The sequence below is a fragment of the Podarcis muralis genome, chromosome Z (assembly GCF_964188315.1).
Source record: "Podarcis muralis chromosome Z, rPodMur119.hap1.1, whole genome shotgun sequence".
Lineage (NCBI taxonomy): Eukaryota > Metazoa > Chordata > Lepidosauria > Squamata > Lacertidae > Podarcis > Podarcis muralis.
In genome coordinates this window covers 50124990-50144542 of record NC_135673.1, presented here as the reverse complement: position 1 = coordinate 50144542, position 19553 = coordinate 50124990, and the positions used below count along the sequence as shown (strand labels likewise).

The 19553-nt window shown below is 45.2% G+C and overlaps 1 protein-coding gene across 1 annotated transcript in view; it reads left to right on the top strand.

Annotated features, from left to right (window-relative positions):
* The window catches only part of MAP7D3 (MAP7 domain containing 3), a 40905-nt gene that overhangs the window by 19663 nt on the left and 1689 nt on the right, over positions 1-19553 (top strand). Inside the window, exons 6-12 of the mRNA XM_077922682.1 lie at positions 816-1002; positions 2828-2987; positions 8828-8932; positions 10850-10903; positions 12537-12615; positions 14117-14306; positions 15341-15618. Of these exons, the coding sequence (XP_077778808.1) occupies positions 816-1002; positions 2828-2987; positions 8828-8932; positions 10850-10903; positions 12537-12615; positions 14117-14306; positions 15341-15618 (1053 nt within the window). The remainder of the gene's footprint in view (positions 1-815; positions 1003-2827; positions 2988-8827; positions 8933-10849; positions 10904-12536; positions 12616-14116; positions 14307-15340; positions 15619-19553) is intronic.

Genomic DNA, 19553 nt, shown 5'->3' with positions numbered 1-19553 from the left:
GTAGTTGCTTTGGAAGATGAGAATCAGGCATCTGAACAACATGAACAGTCCAAAGTTGATGTTGAAGAATCATTGCTTCCACACTGGTGATCTTTGCTTCTTTCAGTACACTGGCATTAGTTCGCCTGTCTTCCCAAGTGATGTTTAAAAATTCCCGGAGACACCTTTGATCAGGGGTGCCCACCAAACTTTTTGGATGAACATGTGTGAGGACTGACCAAAGTTGTTGAACTTTTTTGGGGGGGATTGAAGTTGTTGAACTTTTTTTTAGGATTTAACCCCAAAGGTTGTTGAGCTTTTTTAAGGACTGAAGTTCCTGAGCTTTTTTTAGGATTTTACCACAGGGCATAAACTGCCACAGTAGCCGGATTAAATCGACCGGCGGGCCGGATTGGGCCCCCGAAACCTTGGACATGCCTGCCTCTGATGGAATCTTTGGAGGAGTTGGAGAGGGCGTTGATAAGTGGTCCATGTTTCACAAGCGGAAAGTAAGGTTGGTAGTACAATAGCTTGAAAACGAGCATCTTGGCTTCCCTGTGAATGTATTGACCCTAAATTACTGGCACAATGGGGGTCCGATCTCATGGGAGGCAGCCATTTCCCACAGCAGGAAACAGGACATATACATGCACACACACATATACACATACGTGTGTGTGTGTGTGTGTGAGAGAGAGAGAGAGAGAGAGAGAATTGGTTTTTGCACATGGTTTCCAAACATAACATCCCATCTGATACAATATAACAAACCTTTGGCTATCACAGCCTAGACAAAAAGCAGGACTTAATACAGGGCACGCTTTTCAGCGGATAAGGCGGTTGCGCCGACAACTGTTTCCATTCATTCGGACCCCTTCTTTTTCCAGATGCAAGTAGCAAAACCACTCTGGCAACCACCACGGCCGAAGAGGCGGCGAGGATCTTGGCCGAGAAGCGCCGTCTTGCAAGGGAGCAGAGGGAGCGCAAAGACCAGGAGAGAGCTCAAAGAGAAGAGGAGGAAAGGTACTGTATATATAAAAATAATTTTTATTGGTTTTTCCAAATATTTTCCATCCAAACATCAGTCTTGTATACAAAATATAAAGCCATTTGGCTGTTTCAGCCTAGGACTTCCCTCCTCCTCGACTAATGGTTTTCCAAATTAATCTCTAATTTAAATTTTTTTATAATAGTAATTTTTATTGGTATTTCAAATTTTTCCATCATAACAGCTTTCCTATAAATTACATATACAAACATTTGGCTGATAATCCTGGAACTTCCCTCCTCCTCAACTAATGGTTTTCCAACTCAATCTCCGGTATGCATTTTGTTCTTATTAATATTACTATTAAATCATAATCTTAAAAAACAGTTTGTGAATTGCATTAAGTAATAAATGATAATCTAACCTACAAAGCTTCTTGTAACCCTACTAGCGATGTCAGTTGTTTACAGTTGTCTTTTAAATACAACTTAGATTTATTCCAGTGTTTCAAGAAATTCTGGTTCCAAATTTTCCCAGTTTCGCCAATTTGGCATAATCCATTACTTTCATTTGCCACTCTTCTTTCTTCTTCTTTCTTTCTTTCTTCTTTCTTTCATTTGCCACTCTTCTTTGTTGGGATCTCTTCTTGCTTCCATCATTGGGCTAGTAATATTCTCGCTACGGTTGTAGCATCTAAAAACAATGTTTTATCTTGTCTGGGTATGAAAGGTACTGTATTTTTCCGTGTATAAGACTATATTTCCCCCCAGGTTTAAAATGGGGGGTCGTCTTATACACAGAATGTTACCTTCCTTCCTTCCTTCCTTCCTTCCTTCCTTTCTTTCTTTCTTTCTTTTTCTTTCTTTCTTCATTTTGAGCTCCAAAAAGAGCCCCAAGTCTTATACATTGGGGCGTCTTATACATGGAAAAATGCGGTAAATCAATAAGGGGCAGCCATTCACACCCTCCTTCATATTAATGATTCTGCTTTCATATTGCCATTCCGTTGCTGTTAAGTTGTGAATGGCGTGTCTGAAAATGTCAATGCCTTTGGTCACCTGTGCTTTAGGTGACTAAAGTGAGATGCCGTGGTAAGTCAGAATGACACCCAGTGCCGGATTTACGTATAAGCTCAGCAAGCTCCAGCTTAGGGCCCCCCTCTCTTGGGGGCCCCCAAAAAAATTAAAGGGGAAAAACCTGGATGTACCTTTGCAAAATATAAGATAAAAAACAAATAAAACCAACATACAGCTACCGTGTTTTGTTTTGTGTTGTGTCGGCTCCTATTTGTGATGTGCAAATGGCTTTAGAGATCTATTAGGCCTCTAAATTACCATATAGCAGGGGTCAGCAAACTTTTTCAGCAGGGGGGCGGTCCACTGTCCCTCAGACCTTGTGGGGGGGCAGACTATATTTTGGTGGAAAGGGAAAAAAAAATCCTATGCCCCACAAATAGCCCAGAGATGCATTTTAAATAAAAGCACACATTCTACTCATGTAAAAACATGCTGATTCGCAGACCATCCATGGGCCAGATTTAGAAGGCGATTGGGCCAGATCCAGTCCCCAGGCCTTAGTTTGCCTACCCATGCCATATAGCATATATTCAACACAAAAGCAGTGACAATTGGTTGTTGTCTAGAATGTAACTTAAAGGGAAAATCTTTGGAAATTTTTTTCCTCCAAAAGCATTGTATTTTAAAAATCCGATTTACATTTTAAAAAAAATTGATTCAAATTTTTAAAAGTCTGATTTAAATTTTAAAAATCTGATTTTTTTAGTATTCTTTTTTTAAAAAAGCATTGATTTTTATTGTGCAAAAGCAAGGATCTGACCTGTTGTTGATTTATTTGGAACAGGATCAGAAAGGAAGAAGTCGCCAAGCAAGCCCTTGAGAAGCAGGCCCAGCTGGAAGAGGCCCTCCAGGAACTGGAAGACGAGAGGAGGGCAGGGGAAGAGGAGCCGCAAAGGCAGGCCGAGCAGGAGGAGCAGGAGAAGATAGCCGAGCTCCAGCTTCAGGTTTGGACTCGAGGCAGAGTGGAAAGAGGCTAGATACTGGAAAATATTTTATGTTCTGGGATGCTCAGCAGTCTGCAAAAAGCACCCTTTGGGGGATTGAGGGCAGCAGTCCCAGGATCCAATGGATCTTAATTTTCATTTCAGGTTTCTTAAGTGCATGCCAAGCTCCATTTTTAAATCTACACCAGTCAAGTGTTTTGGGACCTCTTACTGCAATAATCCCCATTGGTGGGCGAAAACTTCCATGTCTTTGGTTGTTTTGGTGATTCCTGCCCCTACTTGATGATGATGATGATGATTTATTATTTCTACCCCGCCCATCTGGCTGGGTTTCCCCAGCCAGTCTGTGCAGCTTCTGACAGGAGATTTATGATTATGATTTTATTTGTATCCCTCCCTCCCCTGCCAGAGTTGGGCTTAGAGTGGCTAACATCATATTAATAACACAATATACATAAAAACAAGCAATCAATGGATTAAAATTCAAATAAATTAAAATTAAACTAAAGAAATGGCAATCCTCAGGTTAATACATCAGTCATAAAAAACTTCCCTAAACAGGGCTGCAAAGTAAGTGTTGAGTGGTTCCACCATCTCTTGGTCACCCAATAGCTTCTCTCTACTACTCAATGATTCCATAAACTCTGCTTAATCTAGTTGTGCTGAGTCTTCTTTTGACATTAGAGTTTCAATTTCAGAAAATGTTTAACAGATAAAGTATAAGCAATATATTAAATTTTAAAAAACTGGGTAAAGATGTAGTCTTATATATGGAAAAATACAGTATTCTGGCCACCTCCCTCTTGCAGTCTTTTGAGACTTCAGCTGTCAGCTTTAATAATAATAATAATAATAATAATAATAATAATTTTATGTCTACCCCGCCCATCTAGCTGTGTTTCTCGAGCTACTTTGGGTGGCCTCCGACAGGAGATTAAAAATACATTAAAACATCAGTCGTTAAAAACTTCCCTAAACAGGGCTGCCTTCAGATGTCTTCTAAAAGTCAGGTGGTTTTTTATTTCATTTACATCTGACGGGAGGGCATTCCACAGGGCGGGTGTCACCACCAGGAAGGCCCTCTGTCTGGTTCTCTGTCACTTGGCTTCTCGCGGGGTGGGGGGGACTGCCAGAAGGCCCTCGGGATAGGGATCCTGGCGTCCGGGGTGGAGATGCTGCATCAGGTCTACTGGGGCAAGGCTGTTGAGAGCTTTCAAGGTAAGCACTGAGACTTTGAATTGTGCCCGGAAATGTCCTGGGAGCCAACGCAGGTCTTTCAGGACCGGTGTTGTGTGATCTCAGTCAGACTTGATTTAAATCCTTTATTTTACAGAAAGGTTCAGCTTTGCTGGCTTCCTCTTAATACTGACAACCAGAGGAAAGTTTCCTCTACTGGGCTGTTTAGAGCTTTCAAGGTCTGCACCAACCCTTTGAATTAATAATAAATTTTATTTTTATCCCGCCCTCCCCAGCCAAAGCCAGGCTCAGGGCGGCTAACAACAATAAAATAGTGCAACATTCTAAAAACATTTCATTATAAAAATTAATTAAAATCTAATTTATGGCAACCATAAGCTTAAGTTCTGTAAAGATTGCCAAAGGAGGGAGTCAGGCTGCGCCCTGACCAAAGGCCTGGTGGAACAGCTCTGTCTTGCAGGCCCTGCGGAAAGATGTCAAATCCCACAGGGCCCTAGTCTCTTGTGACAGAGCATTCCACCAGATTGGAGCCACAGCTGAAAAAGCCCTGGCTCTAGTTGAGGCCAGCCTAACATCTCTGTGGCCTGGGACCTTCAGGATGTTTTTATTTGAAGACCGTAAGTTCCTCTGTGGGACATACCAGGGGAGGCGGTCCTGTAGGTACGAGGGTCCTAAGCCGTATAGGGCTTTAAAGGTTAAAACCATCACCTTAAACCTGATCCTGTACTCCACCGGGAGCCAGTGCAGCTGGTATAGCACCGGGTGAATGTGATCTCGCAGCAAAGACCCCGTAAGGAGTCTCGCTGCGGCATTCTGCAGCCGCTGGAGTTTCTGGGTCAGTCTCAAAGGCAGCCCCACGTAGAGCGAGTTACAATAATCCAGTCTGGAGGTGACCGTCACATGGATCACAGTGGCTAGGTCAGGGCGAGAGAGGTAAGGAGCCAACTGCTTAGCTTGGCGGAGATGAAAAAATGCCACCTTTGTTATAGCTGTAATCTGCGCCTCCATGGAGAGGGAGCTATCGAAGATTACACCCAAACTCTTAACGGACGGTGCTGGCACTAATTGCAGCCCCGCAAGAGATGGGAGTTGCCCCCTCAATCCCATATCGCTCCGTCCCAGCCACAGGACCTCTATCTTCGAAGGATTTAACTTCAACCGGCTCCCACGTAACCATCCAGCCACAGCTTCCAAACATCTGATCAGTGTGTCTGGGGCCAAGTCAGGATGGCCATCTATGGAGAGATAAAGCTGGGTGTCATCAGCATATTGATGACAACTCACTCCAAAACTCCGGACAATCTGGGCAAGGGGGCGCATAAAGATGTTTCATCCAGAAACCCACCAAGCTGTTCAGCAACCGCTCTCTCTATCACCTTACCCAGGAATTCGAAACTGGGCGGTAATTGGATAGATCTAAGGGATCTAATGATGTTTTCTTTAAGAGCGGGCGCACCACTGCCTCCTTCAGTTCCCCTGGGAATGTCCCGGTGCCAAGGGACAAATTGATGATATCCCCCGGGGGGGCCCGCACCTCGTCTGGACACGCTCTAATCAGCCAAGACAGGCACGGGTCGAGAGGACAGGTGGTGGGCTTTCTAGCTCGGAGGAGTCTGTCCACATCGGCTGGGGATATCCGGTCAAAGTGGTCCAATACTGGACCCAAGGACAGTCGAGGGGCCTCCAGTTCCTTTATTGTATCCAAATTGGCAGGGAGGTCATTGCGGAGCAACAGGACCTTCTCCGCAAAAAAGCTCGCAAATGCCTCACAGCTGTGTGTCAAATTGTTATTTAAATTTGGCTGTCCCTCTAGGGACTTTAAAGACCTAATTATACTAAATAATTGCGCCGGGCGAGAGCTAGCGGATGCAATGGAGGCCGAGAAGTAAGACTTCTTAGCGGCCTTCACTGCCATCTTGTAGGTTTTCATAAAAACCCTTGAGGCTCTCTGTTCTTGAGGCTCCGTCACGAGCACCCTGCCATACTCGCTCTAGCCCGGAAACGTCCTGGGATGCAGGTTTTTCAGGACCGGTGTTATGTGGTCTTGGCAGCCACTCCCAGTCCACAGTCTGGCTGCTGCAATCTGGATTAGTTGGGAGTTTCCGGGTCGCCTTCAAAGGTGGGGAGTACACTTCCTTTGAGGCGTGACTGGTATGGCCCTGTATTGGGATAATAATAATAATAATAATAATAATAATAATAATAATAATAATAGCAGCAGCAGCAGCATGGTCTTGACCCAATCTATTTATCAGCCTAATCTGTTTCCTTGGGGAAGTGGGAATAACCCTAATCCACGTATACTATCCTGATATCACTGGAGCGGTCTTGGTGGTGGGCTTGTATACATATACCAGGCTTCCTCAACCTCCGCCCTCCAGATGTTTTAAGACTACAACTCCCAACATCCCTGACCATTGGTCGTGCTAGCTAGGGATCATGGGAGTTGTCGGCCAAAAACATCTGGAGGGCCGAGGTTGCAGAAGCCTGAAGTAAGGTAAAAGGGATGAATCCGTTCCAGACTTTTAAAAACAACCCCGAAAACAGCCATCAAACTTGAATTTTCTCTCTGACAAGACCATGGATCTGTGAAACGAAAGCAATCAACAATGTACTACAGTCACACAATCTATCCATCAGTAACTGAACTGGGTTCCGCACAATCACACAAAAAAGAGAGCCGCAAAAACGCAAAATAAATCACAAAAACAGACAGACCTCAGCAAAACACTCAAATCAGAAAGATTGCACTCAAAATGGAACACTTTTGGCTTCCAAAAAAACATTCCCCAACCAGAAAACTTCCTTCCGGGTTTTCAGTGTTTGCGTTCTGAGTTGTTTGAGTCCCAAGGCGTTTGAAGACCAAGGTACCGCTATGCAACGTGGGAATAATAACAATTGTACAGGGGAACCCCAGAGTTTTCAGAGGTACACACGCACACAAATTATACCAAACAGTATAATATGTTTTGGGACACGGGTGGCACTGTGGGTTAAACCACAGAGCCTAGGACTTGCCGATCAGAAGGTCGGCAGTTTGAATCCCCACGATGGGGTGAGCTCCCGTTGCTTAGTCCTGCTCCTGCCAACCTAGCAGTTCGAAAGCACGTCAAAGTGCAAGTAGATAAATAGGTACCGCTCCGGCGGGAAGGTAAACGGCGTTTCCGTGCGCTGCTCTGGTTCGCCAGAAGCAGCTTAGTTATGCCGGCCACATGACCCAGAAGCTGTACGCCGGCTCCCTCAGCCAGTAAAGCGAGATGAGCGCCCCAACCCCAGAGTCGGCCACGACTGGACCTAATGGTCAGGGGCCCCTTTACCTTTTATAATATATTTTATATTTTGATTTTGTTCTGCAAACCGCCCTGAGACCTCCAGTTATAGGGCAGTATATAAATTCAATAAATGATAATAAATAATGCCCCAAAGCCCCACTAAAGAGCCCAGAGGACTTTTCCAGTTGATTCTCAACGTAACCTGGTGACTGAATAGGCCAGGCATCGCCAAACTTGGCCCTCCAGATGTTTTGAGACTACAGCTCCCACCATCCCTAGCTAACAGGACCAGCGGTCAGGGATGATGGGAATTGTAGTCCCAAAACAGCTGGAGGGCTGAGTTTGCCTATGCCTCCTCTAATACTGGGGGAGCGGGTTTGAACCCCTGCAGCCCATGGGATATCTGCTTGCCAAGACCTACAATATCTGTCATGGGGTGTGGGTGGAGAACGCCACATCTGCTACATGATGCAGGATCAATAATGATGATGATGATAATTAATTTACTGTTTCTACCCTGCCCATCTGGCTGAGCCTCAGCCCCAAAAAGATTAGCCTCCCCCCTGGCTCTTAGCTGCTTAATAGCAGTTATGGGGTGCCTGTGGCGGCACTCTAGATTTTGTAGGGCTCCAGCTCCCTTCAGCCCCAGACGGTGTGGCCATTGGCTGGGAATGGCAAGTTGGCATTTTAGCAACTACGGAAGGGCCACAGTCCCCCACCTCCCTTGCCATTATTATTCCTATTGTCTTCTTCTTTTGCAATCCCTCATAGCCGAATCAGATTGTCTTCCATCAACATGGGTTTTAGCAGTGAGCCCGTAAGTGAGGGTGGAGGCCAATTCTGGATCCACACGTCCTTCCACAGTGGGGTTTCTGGGCGGGGGTTGATCCTGGTGAAGGTTTCTTCGTCCTCGCCCGTTTCTCCCTCGTGTCCCGAATTTGAGTGTCTTCAAAGCCCAGGACGCCTTTGGTCGAGGCTGTTCTCCAACTGGAGCGCTCACAGGCCAGTGTTTCCCTGTTGTCGGTGTTTATACTACATTTTTAAAATTTGCCTTGAGATCTTTCAACCTCTTTTGTGGACCACCAGCGTTACACTTTCCAGTGTAAGGCGATACACAACATGACCGGTCCAAAGTTGATGTTGAAGGATCATCGCTTCGACACTGGCAATCTTTGCTTCTTGCAGTACACTGGTATTAGTTTACCTGTCTTCCTGAGCGACATGTCAGATTTTCCGGAGACTCCATTGACGGAATCTCTTGCACACGCTGGACGCCTTGCAGTTTGGAGAGCTGTTCCCGGTTTCCATTCGGGTGGGGTTTTGGGAACGAAAGGGTTTTCCGGCGGTGATTCCTCTTCCCCCCAATTTTAGCGCGAAGAGGCCGAGGCAAAAGCTCTGGAGGAAGCCGAGAAGCAGCGTCAGGAACGGGAGCAGATTGTGCAGCGGAACAAGCAAGAGCGGCTAGAGAGGAAAAAGGTGAGACGCCTGCCTTTTCTGCTCTCAGTCCTCTGTTTCAAAAGAATGAATGAATTTATTTCCGTCGGCCATTGCAATAAAAGAGCATTGCAGTGTGCATATACCAGGCATGTCCAACATGTAGATCACAACCTACTGGTAGATCGTGGGGTGTTCCTGGTCAATATCTAGTCTCTCAGGGATCTCCTCCCACCACCTCAAAAAAGAAAAAGTAAAAAAAAGAAGAATGAAATAGCTCAACAACTACTGTTTCTACTGTTTCCTAAAGAAAGCTCAACCACTCTAGCTTCCTAAGAAAAGCTGAGCAACTTTGCCTTTCCAAAAAAAGCTCAGCAACTTTTGTTTTCTAGCCAAAAAGTTGACCATCAGATTAAGGTCCACTATTTGACTGCAGATTCATGAACCCTCAACTGTGTTCATTTCATTCATTCATATCTTCAGTTCCATTCATTCATATCTTCAGTTCCATTCATTCATTTGCTTCCTTAGAAAAAGCTCAGAAACTTTACCTTTCCAAAAAAAGCTCTACAACTTTTGACTCCTAGCCAAAAAGTTGACCATCAGATTAAGGTCCACTATTTGACTGCAGATTCGGGACCCTTAACTGTGTTTTATATAATCGACTTTTTACTATGTTCTGTGTATATCACAGTGCTCATTCAGTTCCATTCATTCATATATTCAGTTTCATTCATTCATTTGCCCCTAAAAAAAAGCCGAACCACTTTGGTTTCCCAGAAAAAGCTCCACAACTTTGATCTGTCCAACAACAACAGGTAGATCACTGCCCGATTTTTTACACTGTGAATAGATCGCAGCCTCTTGGGAGTTGGACATCCCTGCCATATCCTTCAAAAGAGACATATAATGTTTCATGAAAAAGCAGCTGGATAAGCCCTTGGGTGGACGCAGACCATAGCAATGGATACAAGTCGAAGGCCGGGACTTCCCTTGTACGCTGGCGGGGGTTTGTGGGTGGGGCATTGTGTATGCTCTATAGCAGGGGTCAGCAAACTTTTTGAGCAGGGGGCCAGTCCACTGTCCCTCGGACCTTGTGGGGGGCCGGACTATATTTTGGAAAGAAAAAAAAGAATGTAATCCTATGCCCCACAAATAATCCTGAGATGCATTTTAAATAAAAGGACACATTCTACTTGTGTCAAAACACGCTGATTCTCGGACCGTCCGCAGGCCGGATTGTGTAGGCGATGGGGCCGGAGCCGGCCCCAGGGCCTTAGTTTGCCTACTCTATGGCCTAACAGTGATATTTGGCATTTGGGGTCCCTTTCATTTAATTGTCTCATGCAGTGGTGGCCCGACTTGACCCCCTCCAGCTGTTTTGGGACTACAACTCCCATCATCCCTTGCTAACAGGATCAACGGTCAGGGATGGTGGGAGTTGTAGTCCCCAAAATCAGCCCTGGGCTGCTTTTACAATGGAACTCAACAAAGTATGCTTGGCTTCCTCCCCAGCCCCATTTATTTCTTTGAACCTCTCTGAGGGATTTTAGGAGAGATGCCACAACAGGCCCATGATGCACCAATGTGTCTTTTATAGCTAAGAGAGGATTTTGAGCCAGGTCTCTCTCTAACCTAATGGTGGCCAAACGTGGCCCTCTAGCTGTTTTGGGACTACAATGCCTACTATCCCTGACCACTGCTCCTGTTAGCTAGGGATGATGGGAGTTGTAGTCCCCAAACAGCTGAAGGGCCAAGTTTGACCACCACTGCAGTCAAAGTCTAACCATTACTCCCTGCTGGCATTCAAGGGTCTCCAAGCAGGGAAAGGAAAGGCCAGATGGGTGGGGTCAAAATAATACATTATTATTATTATTACTACTACTACTACTACTACTTCTACTACTACTATTAACTGAGTCTTGGCGTTATCTAAGTGGTGTGACTGTTCTTTGACAGAGAATAGAAGAAATAATGAGGAGGACCCGGAAGGCAGAGCAGAACGACGCCAAGGTAAATGTCTTCCAATGTTGGCTAAGGCCTCTGGTTACCTCTGATTTCTGTTGCTAGTGTTCAAGGGGAATGTTGTTGGCGCCTGTCTTAAAAATTGTGGTTTTCTCTGAGCTCCCACAGCTGATCTGATGCTGATGTGCTGTGGCAGCTTTCATTTCATTTCATTAGAATTTTTACTGGTTTTTACACATATTTTCATACATAACATCACAGTATGCAAAAAGAAATGAAACATTTGGCTCCATTTGGCTCCGTTTTTGGACAAATACTTGCCTTGTATTGCAGGCATAGGCAAATTCCACCACTCCAGATGTCAAAAGCACATCAGAGTGCAAGGAGATAAATAGGTCCCGCTCCGGCAGGAAGGTAAACGGCGTTTCCATTAGCTGCTCTGGGTTCACCAGAAGCAGCTTAGTCATGCTGGCCACATAACCTGGAAAAACTGTCTGCAGACAAACTTTGGCTCCCTTGGCCAGCAAGGTGAGATGAGCGCTGCAACCCCAGAGTCGTCCACAACTGGACTTAACGGTCAGGGGTCCCTTTACCTTTCTTATTACTATTAAATCGTTGTATTATATATAAACTAAAATAATGAAGATAAGTAACGAGCAGTAATTTTAACAGGACAAAACTTCCTGCAACCCTACTAGCGATGTACGTTTTTTACAATTGTCTTTCAGATATAACATATATTTGTCCCCGCCTTTCAGAAAAGTCCGATCCTACTGGTTCTGGATTTTCCCCATCAGTTTGGCCAATTAGGCATAGTCCAATAATTTCATCCGCCAATCTTCTTTCGTTGGCAGCTTTTAAGGCAGAATACTCTTCCTAGAGGCAAATACAGATTGCCTGAGCCATGAATGAAAATGATTGCATATTAGGGAAACGTATTTGGCAACCTCCCTCTTGCAGTCTTTTGAGACTACAACTGACAGCTTTCATCATAATCATCATCATATTTATTTCTACCCTGCCCATCTTGCTGATTTTCACCAGACACTCTAAGCAGCTTCCAGTAACAACAACAACAACAACAACAATTTATTATTTGTACCCTGCCCATCTGGCTCAGTTTCCCCAGCCACTCTGGGCGGCTTCTAGTAAAAGATTAGAAATACATTAAAACATCTGTCATTCAAAACTTCCCTAAACAGGGCTGCCTTCAGATGTCTTCTAAAAGTCCAATAGTTGTTTATTTCCTTGACATCTGACGGGAGGGCATTCCACAGGGCAGGCGCCACCCCTGAGAAGGCCCTCTGCCTGCTTTCCTGTAACTTGGCTTCTCGCAGGGAGGGAACCGCCAGAAGGTCCTCGGGAGAGGGACCTTGGTGTCTACTGGGCCAAGGCCATTTAGGGCCTTCAAGGTCAGCACTGACACTTTGAATTGTGCCCGGAAACGTCCTGGGAGCCAATGTAGGTCTTTCAGGACCAGTGCTATATAGCCTCGATCAGACTTGATTTAAATCCTTTATTTTACAGAAAGGTTTGACTTTGCAGGCATCCTTTCAATATTGACAACCAGAGGAAGGTTTCCTATGGCTTGTAATGTCCTTCAGATGCCAGCTGGGCACAGGGCCATCTTATAACCAGCAGCTCATCTTGCAACTGACTCTTTCTGCTTCCTCTAACACAGAACGACGACAAGTCCAATGAGGAGGATGAAGGCGTTGAAGAAGACGAGGAGCTGGGCCTCGAAAAGCAAGATCAGCCTGGTAAGGGGCAGCCCTGTGACTGTTTATCTTCCTTGCCAGGTGGATTTGATTTAAATTAAATCGATTTAAATCCCGTTTTAAATCCCTAGTCAGGAAGACTTTATTTAAATCAATTTTTTTACAGAAAGGTTCAACCCTGCTGGCATCCTCTTAATCTTGAGAAGCAGAGGAAGGTTTCCTTTTTGGAATGATAAATTTCCAGAGTAGTTTCTACTGTTATATCAAAAGTGACTGATTTGGTTCTACTCTTAGAAAGACATAGACAGATAATGATGAAATGATGGTGAGGTTTAATAAGTTAACGGTTTCTATTTGGACAACTTTTCCACTGTACTTGATTGGAAGGAGACAATCAATCATTTCCTTCATCACAATTTAAACAATTTATTTAACTAAAGCAGTAACATGTATACATCTGCTATCATGATGGGGTTAAACTTTTTTTTTTTTAACGACTTAGACTGAGTTTTAGCAGACATGAAAAACTTAAAACAAATCCTTCTTTCCAGATGAATAGCCTTTGGACTCTAATGTAATTTAAAGAGGAAATCTGTAGAAAGGTTTTTCCTCCCAAAGCATTTTGTTTTAAAAATCCAATTTAAATTTTAAAAAATCAATAATAATTTTTAAAAATCCAATTTAAATCAGGAAAATCCGATTTTATTTATTTATTTATTTATTAATAAATCATTGATTTTTATCTACCCTGCTTTCTTAGCTAGCTTGGAGGTATTCCCTGATTTTCTCGGAAGGGGCTTCTGACGCAGAGGGCCAGGGACGCGGACTTATAAAAAATATTGGGGGGGCCCGGGAAAGCTCATGAATAATAAATAAGCTCATGAATATGCAAATAAAGTGGCGCCGCCTCCTCGTGAGCGAATAGGGGAGAGCGTGCTGCGCCTATTAATCAGCTCCAAAGGAAATTGGGTGGAGCTTTTGCTCGGGAGGGAGGGCAGGAGGCATGCAGCCCGCCCCTCCCTGTGCATTTTGGGCTGGGGGAGGGGCGGCGATGGCGCTCTGCTGGAGGGGCGCCGGAGATTATTGGGGGGGCGGAGCCCCCCCAAACGAATTTTTGAGGGGGCCCGGGCCCCCTCAAGCCCCATGGAGTCGGCGCCTATGCAGAGGGCTTTCGTTCCCTCTTGTGGAAAGAGTAGCATGGGGTTAGTTAAGCCTGCCATTTGCCTGCCTGCCTTACATCTTCAGTCACAGTTTGAAAATAGTTTCCTTTTACCACCATCCGCACTCCAAATTTCAGGTGGTGACTCTTAATTATTAATGGTGGCACCCGCCCTGTGGAACGCCCTCCCATCAGATGTCAAAGAGATAAGCAACTATCTGACGTAAGACATCTGAAGGCAGCCCTCTTTAGGGAGGTTTTGAATGACTGGTGTTTTAATGTATTTCTAATCTTTTGCTGGAAGCTGCCCAGAGTGGCTGGGGAAACCCAGCCAGATGGACAGGGTATTAATAATAATATTTATTTTTGTTGTTGTTGTTTCAGAAAAGGCAAAATATGACTCCTCCCTCGAAGACGGTCCAGAGGCTGTGTGCGATTTGGCCGCGTCGGAAGACGGATCAAAAATGGAACCGGACAGTGTCTTTGTAAATGGGGATGATGAGGAGGAGGTTGACCGGAGGAACGACGATGGTGGTGGGAATTCGATGTATTTGACTCAGGTGAAAGAAGCTAGGTAAGCTTGGTGCAGGTGTTGCCCACTCCTGCCCGTCCGCCAAACAGCCCCGTACAGTGGTCCCTTGGTTCCCAAACTTAATCTGTTCCAGAAGTCCGCTCCAAAACCAAAGTATTCCAAAACTGAGGATGCCAGCGAGGCTGACCCTTTCTGTAAAACAGGTACCATGGTTCTCAAACTTAACCTGTTCCAGAAATCCGTTCCAAAGCATTCCAAAACCAAGGCACTTATTTCCCATAGAATATCATGCAAAAGGGATTAATACGTTCCAGACTTTTAAAAGCAGCAATTTAACATGAATTTTACACTCTAACGAGACCATCAAAGACATAAAACAAAAGCAATCATCAATGTGCTGTACCATTAAAGAAATAAGATATTGTAGATGATAAAAATAGAAATTAATTTTTTATTTTCTCACCTGCACTGATGATAGTCATTGTTTGGATGGGGGGCTTTTATCCATTTCCGCAATCACACAATCAATAAAATATCCCCTTTTTTACAGAAAGCTTCAACCTTGCTGGCATCCTCTTAATATTGACAACCAGAGGAAGGTTTCATTTTTGGAATCATACATTTTCAGAGGAGTTTTTACAGTTATATCAAAAAATACTGATTTGGTTCTACTCTAAGAAATACATTGAAAGATAATGATGAAATGATGGTGAAGTTTCATAAGTGAACTGTTTCTATTTGGTCAACTTTTCTGCTGTACTTGATTAGAAGGAGACAAACAATCATTTCCTTCATCACAATTTAATAATTTATTTCACTAAAACAATAACATGATAGCATATGTATCCCTGTTTGTTAACTGATATGGTTAAACATTGTTTTTTTAAAGACTTGAGTTTTAGCACACATGAAAAACTTAAAACAAATCCTTCTTTCCAGATGAATAGCCTTTGGACTGACATAAAACTGAAATAAAAAAATCTTTAGAAAGATTTTCCCTCCAAAAGCATCTTATTTTAAAAATCCATTTTAATTTTTAAAATCATTGATTTTTATCCACCCTGCTCTCTTCCCAGTCCTCCAGCAGAGGAAACGGTTGTTGAGAACTCTGAAATCTCGTGCGTTAATGAAGAGGATCGCTCAACTGGATTTCTGTCTAACCTGAATGGGAAATCTACGACGTGGAATTTTGAAGAAATCATTGAACTCGGCGTCCATCCCAAGACAACCATGGCTGCAGACAAAGCCACCCAGAGCTTGAAAGATGCCGCTGTTGTACCTGCGAGTCCCAGGCTGGCTTTTGAAGAAGAAAGTCCCGTGAATTCCTTGACCAAACCGATAGAGACCGCATCAGGTATAATAATAATAATTTATTTCTACCCTGCCCATCTGGCTGGATTTCCCCAGCCACTCTGGGCTGCTTTCAACAGGAGATTTAAAAAATATTAAATATACAGTCACAGGGGTCTGCCCAGTGCACCAAACCACCTCTTCATTGAAATGTGGCAAATTCACATTTGAGTTCGGCGTTCAAGGTTCTCAAAATGTTTGAAACCTGGGGGTGGGGTGGGGAGAGCTGGAAAGAAGGTTGCTGGCTGACCTGAAGTGGAGGGAAATAAATGTAGTAGCAGTAGTAATAGATTATTCTGGCAACCTCCCTCTTGCAGTCTTTTGAGACTTCAACTGACAGCTTTAATTATTATTTATTCATTTATTCTACTCTGCCCACCTGGCTGGGTTTCGCCAGCCACTCTGGGTGGCTTCCAACAACAGATTAAAATACAATAATTCATCAAATATCAAAAGCTTCCCTAAACAGAGCTGCTTTCAGATGTCTTCTAAAAGTCTGGTAGTTGTTTATTTCCTTGATATCTGACGGGAGGGCGTTCCACAGGGCGGGCACCACCTCTGAGAAGGCCCTCTGCCTGCTTTCCTGTAACTTGGCTTCTCGCAGGGAGGGAACCGCCAGAAGGTCCTTGGGAGACGGACCCCGGCGTCCGGGGTGGGGCACTCATTGCGGTCTACTGGGCCAAGGCCACTGGGGGCTTTCAAGGTCAACACCAACACTTTGAATTGTGCCCGGAAACGTCCTGCGAGGCAATGTAGGTCTTTCAAGACCAGTGTTATATGGTCTCAGTCAGACTTTGTTTTACAGAAAGGTTCAACCTCGCTGGCATCCTCTTCATATTGACCCGCAGAGGAAGGTTTCCTTTTGGGAAGAATGAAATCCTCTTCACACACTTTGAATTGGGCACGGAAACGTCCTGGGATCCAATGCAGGTCTTTCAAGACCAGTGTTATATGGTCTGGGCGGTCCCAGTCCCCAGTCTTGTTGCCACATTCTGGATTAATTGCAATTTCCAGGTCACCTTCCAAGGCAGCCCCATGGAGAGCGCCTTGCAGTAGTCCAAGCGGGAGATAACCAGAGCATGCGCCACTCTGGCAAGGCAGTCCGGGGGCAAGTGGGGTCTCATCTTGCGTCCCAGATGGAGCTGCCCTGGACACAAAATGGACCTGTGCCTCCATGGGTCCAAAATGACCCCCAGGCGGCACAGTTGCCCCATTCAGGACCACCTGCCCACCCATAACCGAGACTTCTGTCTTGTCCGGATTCAACCTCAACCCATTAGCCGCTATCCGTCCTCCAACCACCTCCAGGCACTGGGATCTGCCAAGTGCACCAAACCACCTCTCCATTGAAAGGTGGCAAATTCGCATTTGAGTACGGCATTCAGGGTTCTCAAAATACTTGAAACCTGGCTGCAGGGCTGGAAAGAAGGATGCTGACTGACCTGAAGTTCGAGGGAAATAAAAGGAGAGGTTTTGGGTGGGTTAATGCAGCCCTTCCGCTTCCTCCTAAAATGGGTGTCCCCAGGGCCCCCTTTCTGCGAACTCTGGCACTTGTGAACCAGCTCCCTATACTAGATTCAGGGAGGGAGCCGCGTTGGTCTGACGCAGTTAAAATAAATCTTTAAAAAATGAAAAAATGGTCCAGTAGCAACTTAGAGACCAGCAATGTTTCTTCTGGATAAAAGCTTTTGTGTGCAGGCAGACTTCTTCAAATACACTGAAGCGGAAGTCCCCACACGATGATATATAAAGGGAGGGGAGTCCCCAGACCCTGATATATAGAGGGAGGGGAGTCCCCAGACCCTGATATATAGTGGGAGGAGAAGTACCCAGACCCTGATATATAGAGGGAGGGGAGTCCCCGGACCCTGATATATAGAGGGAGGGGAGTCCCTGGACCCTGATACATAGTGGGAGGGAAGTCCCCAGACCCTGATATATAGAGGGAGGGGAGTCCCTGGACCCTGATATATAGTGGGAGGGAAGTCCCCAGACCCTGATATATAGAGGGAGGGGAGTCCCCGGACCCTGATATATAGAGGGAGGGGAGTCCCCAGACCCTGATATATAGAGGGAGGGGAGTCCCCGGACCCTGATATATAGAGGGAGGGGAGTCCCTGGACCCTGATACATAGTGGGAGGGAAGTCCCCAGACCCTGATATATAGAGGGAGGGGAGTCCCTGGACCCTGATATATAGTGGGAGGGAAGTCCCCAGACCCTGATATATAGAGGGAGGGGAGTCCCCGGACCCTGATATATAGAGGGAGGGGAGTCCCCAGACCCTGATATATAGAGGGAGGGGAGTCCCCAGACCCTGATATATAGAGGGAGGGGAGTCCCCAGACCCTGATATATAGTGGGAGGGAAGTTCCCAGACCCTGATATATAAACGGAGGGGAGTCCCCAGACCCTGATATATAGTGGGGGTGGGTGGGTGGGGTTTTCTCCAAAGGGGTGTAGGACTCAGTGGGTATGGTCAACCTGCTAGCGACTATGAATGAGTGAAAAAGCAAGGGATGGTATGCAGATAACCCAAAATAGCTTTAGCGTGTGTAAAGAGACAGGAATTCAATATCTCTATTCAGACCCCATAGTTTTCAGCTAAGTGATAAGTTGCAATTCACCCACTTCTCTTTCAAACCTATTTCTGAAATTGTTTTGCAATAAGACAGCTGCTTGGAGATCCTGTATTTAATCTCCCAGGAGGTGGAAGTGTTCTCCTACTGCAGTGATTGGGCAAACTCGGCCCCCCAGCTGTGTTGGGACTACAATTCCCATCATCCCTAGCTCACAGGACCAGGGGTCAGGGATAATGGGAATTGTAGTCCCCAAACAGCTGGAGGGGCAAGTTGGGCCACCACTGCTCTAGATCAGGCATGGCCCAACTAGGCCCTCCAGCTGTTTTGGGCACTACAACTCCCATCATAACTAGCTCACAGGACTGGCGGTCAGGGAGGATGGGAGTTGTAGTCCCCAAACAGCTGGAGGGCCAACTGGCTTCTCTGCCGTGTGATTCCTGATTTTAGATTGATGCCCATTTATCCTTTGGCATAGAGTCTGGCCTGTTTGCCCAATATAGGGAGCCGAAGGGCACTGCTGGCATTTGATGGCATACACAGTGTTAGAAGACGAGCAATGAAATAGGCCTGAGATGGGATGTTGAATGTTGCTGGGTCCAGTTTCTAACTCAGGCAACCCCAACCTTCGGCCCTCCAGATGTTTTGGACTACAATTCCCATAATCCCTGACCACTGATCCTGTTAGCTAGGTATCGTGGGACTCAATGGGTATCGTCAATCTGTTGGCAACTGTGAACGACTGCAATTAATAGATAGATAAATTTATTGTCATTGTCCGTATATACACAGTATACACAACAACGAAAATCAAACACCCACCCAAAGACCGGGTTCACATACACATTTGCACGTATCTCCATCACTCTCATCCTATTCAGACATAATCTATAAAAACATAACATAATCCAGAATATAACATAACCTATTAAAGGCATAACATAACCTAAAACCTATCTCATTCCTTCCTACTCCCTGCTTGCTATTCCTTGCAGCTGGCCCTGAGATCATTATTTAGTGCAATCAGAGCTCTTGGATAGAAACTATTCAGAAGGCGTGTGGTTCGTGTTTTCATTGTCCTATATCTTCTGCCCGAAGGCAACAGTTCAAAGAAGTTGTGAGCAGGATGGGTGGGATCTCTCAGGATATTGTGTGACTTCTTCAAAGTGCGAGACGTGAAGATCTCATCCAGGGTTGGTAGTTGGAGCCCAATAACATTCAATAACAATTAGTCCACCAGTAGGCATGTCCAACAGGTAGATCGCAATCTCCTGGTAGATCGTGGGGCTTTCCTGGTCGATCTCTGGCCCCTCAGGGATCTCCTTCCCCCCAGAATAAAAAAGAACAAAAGGAATAAAAAA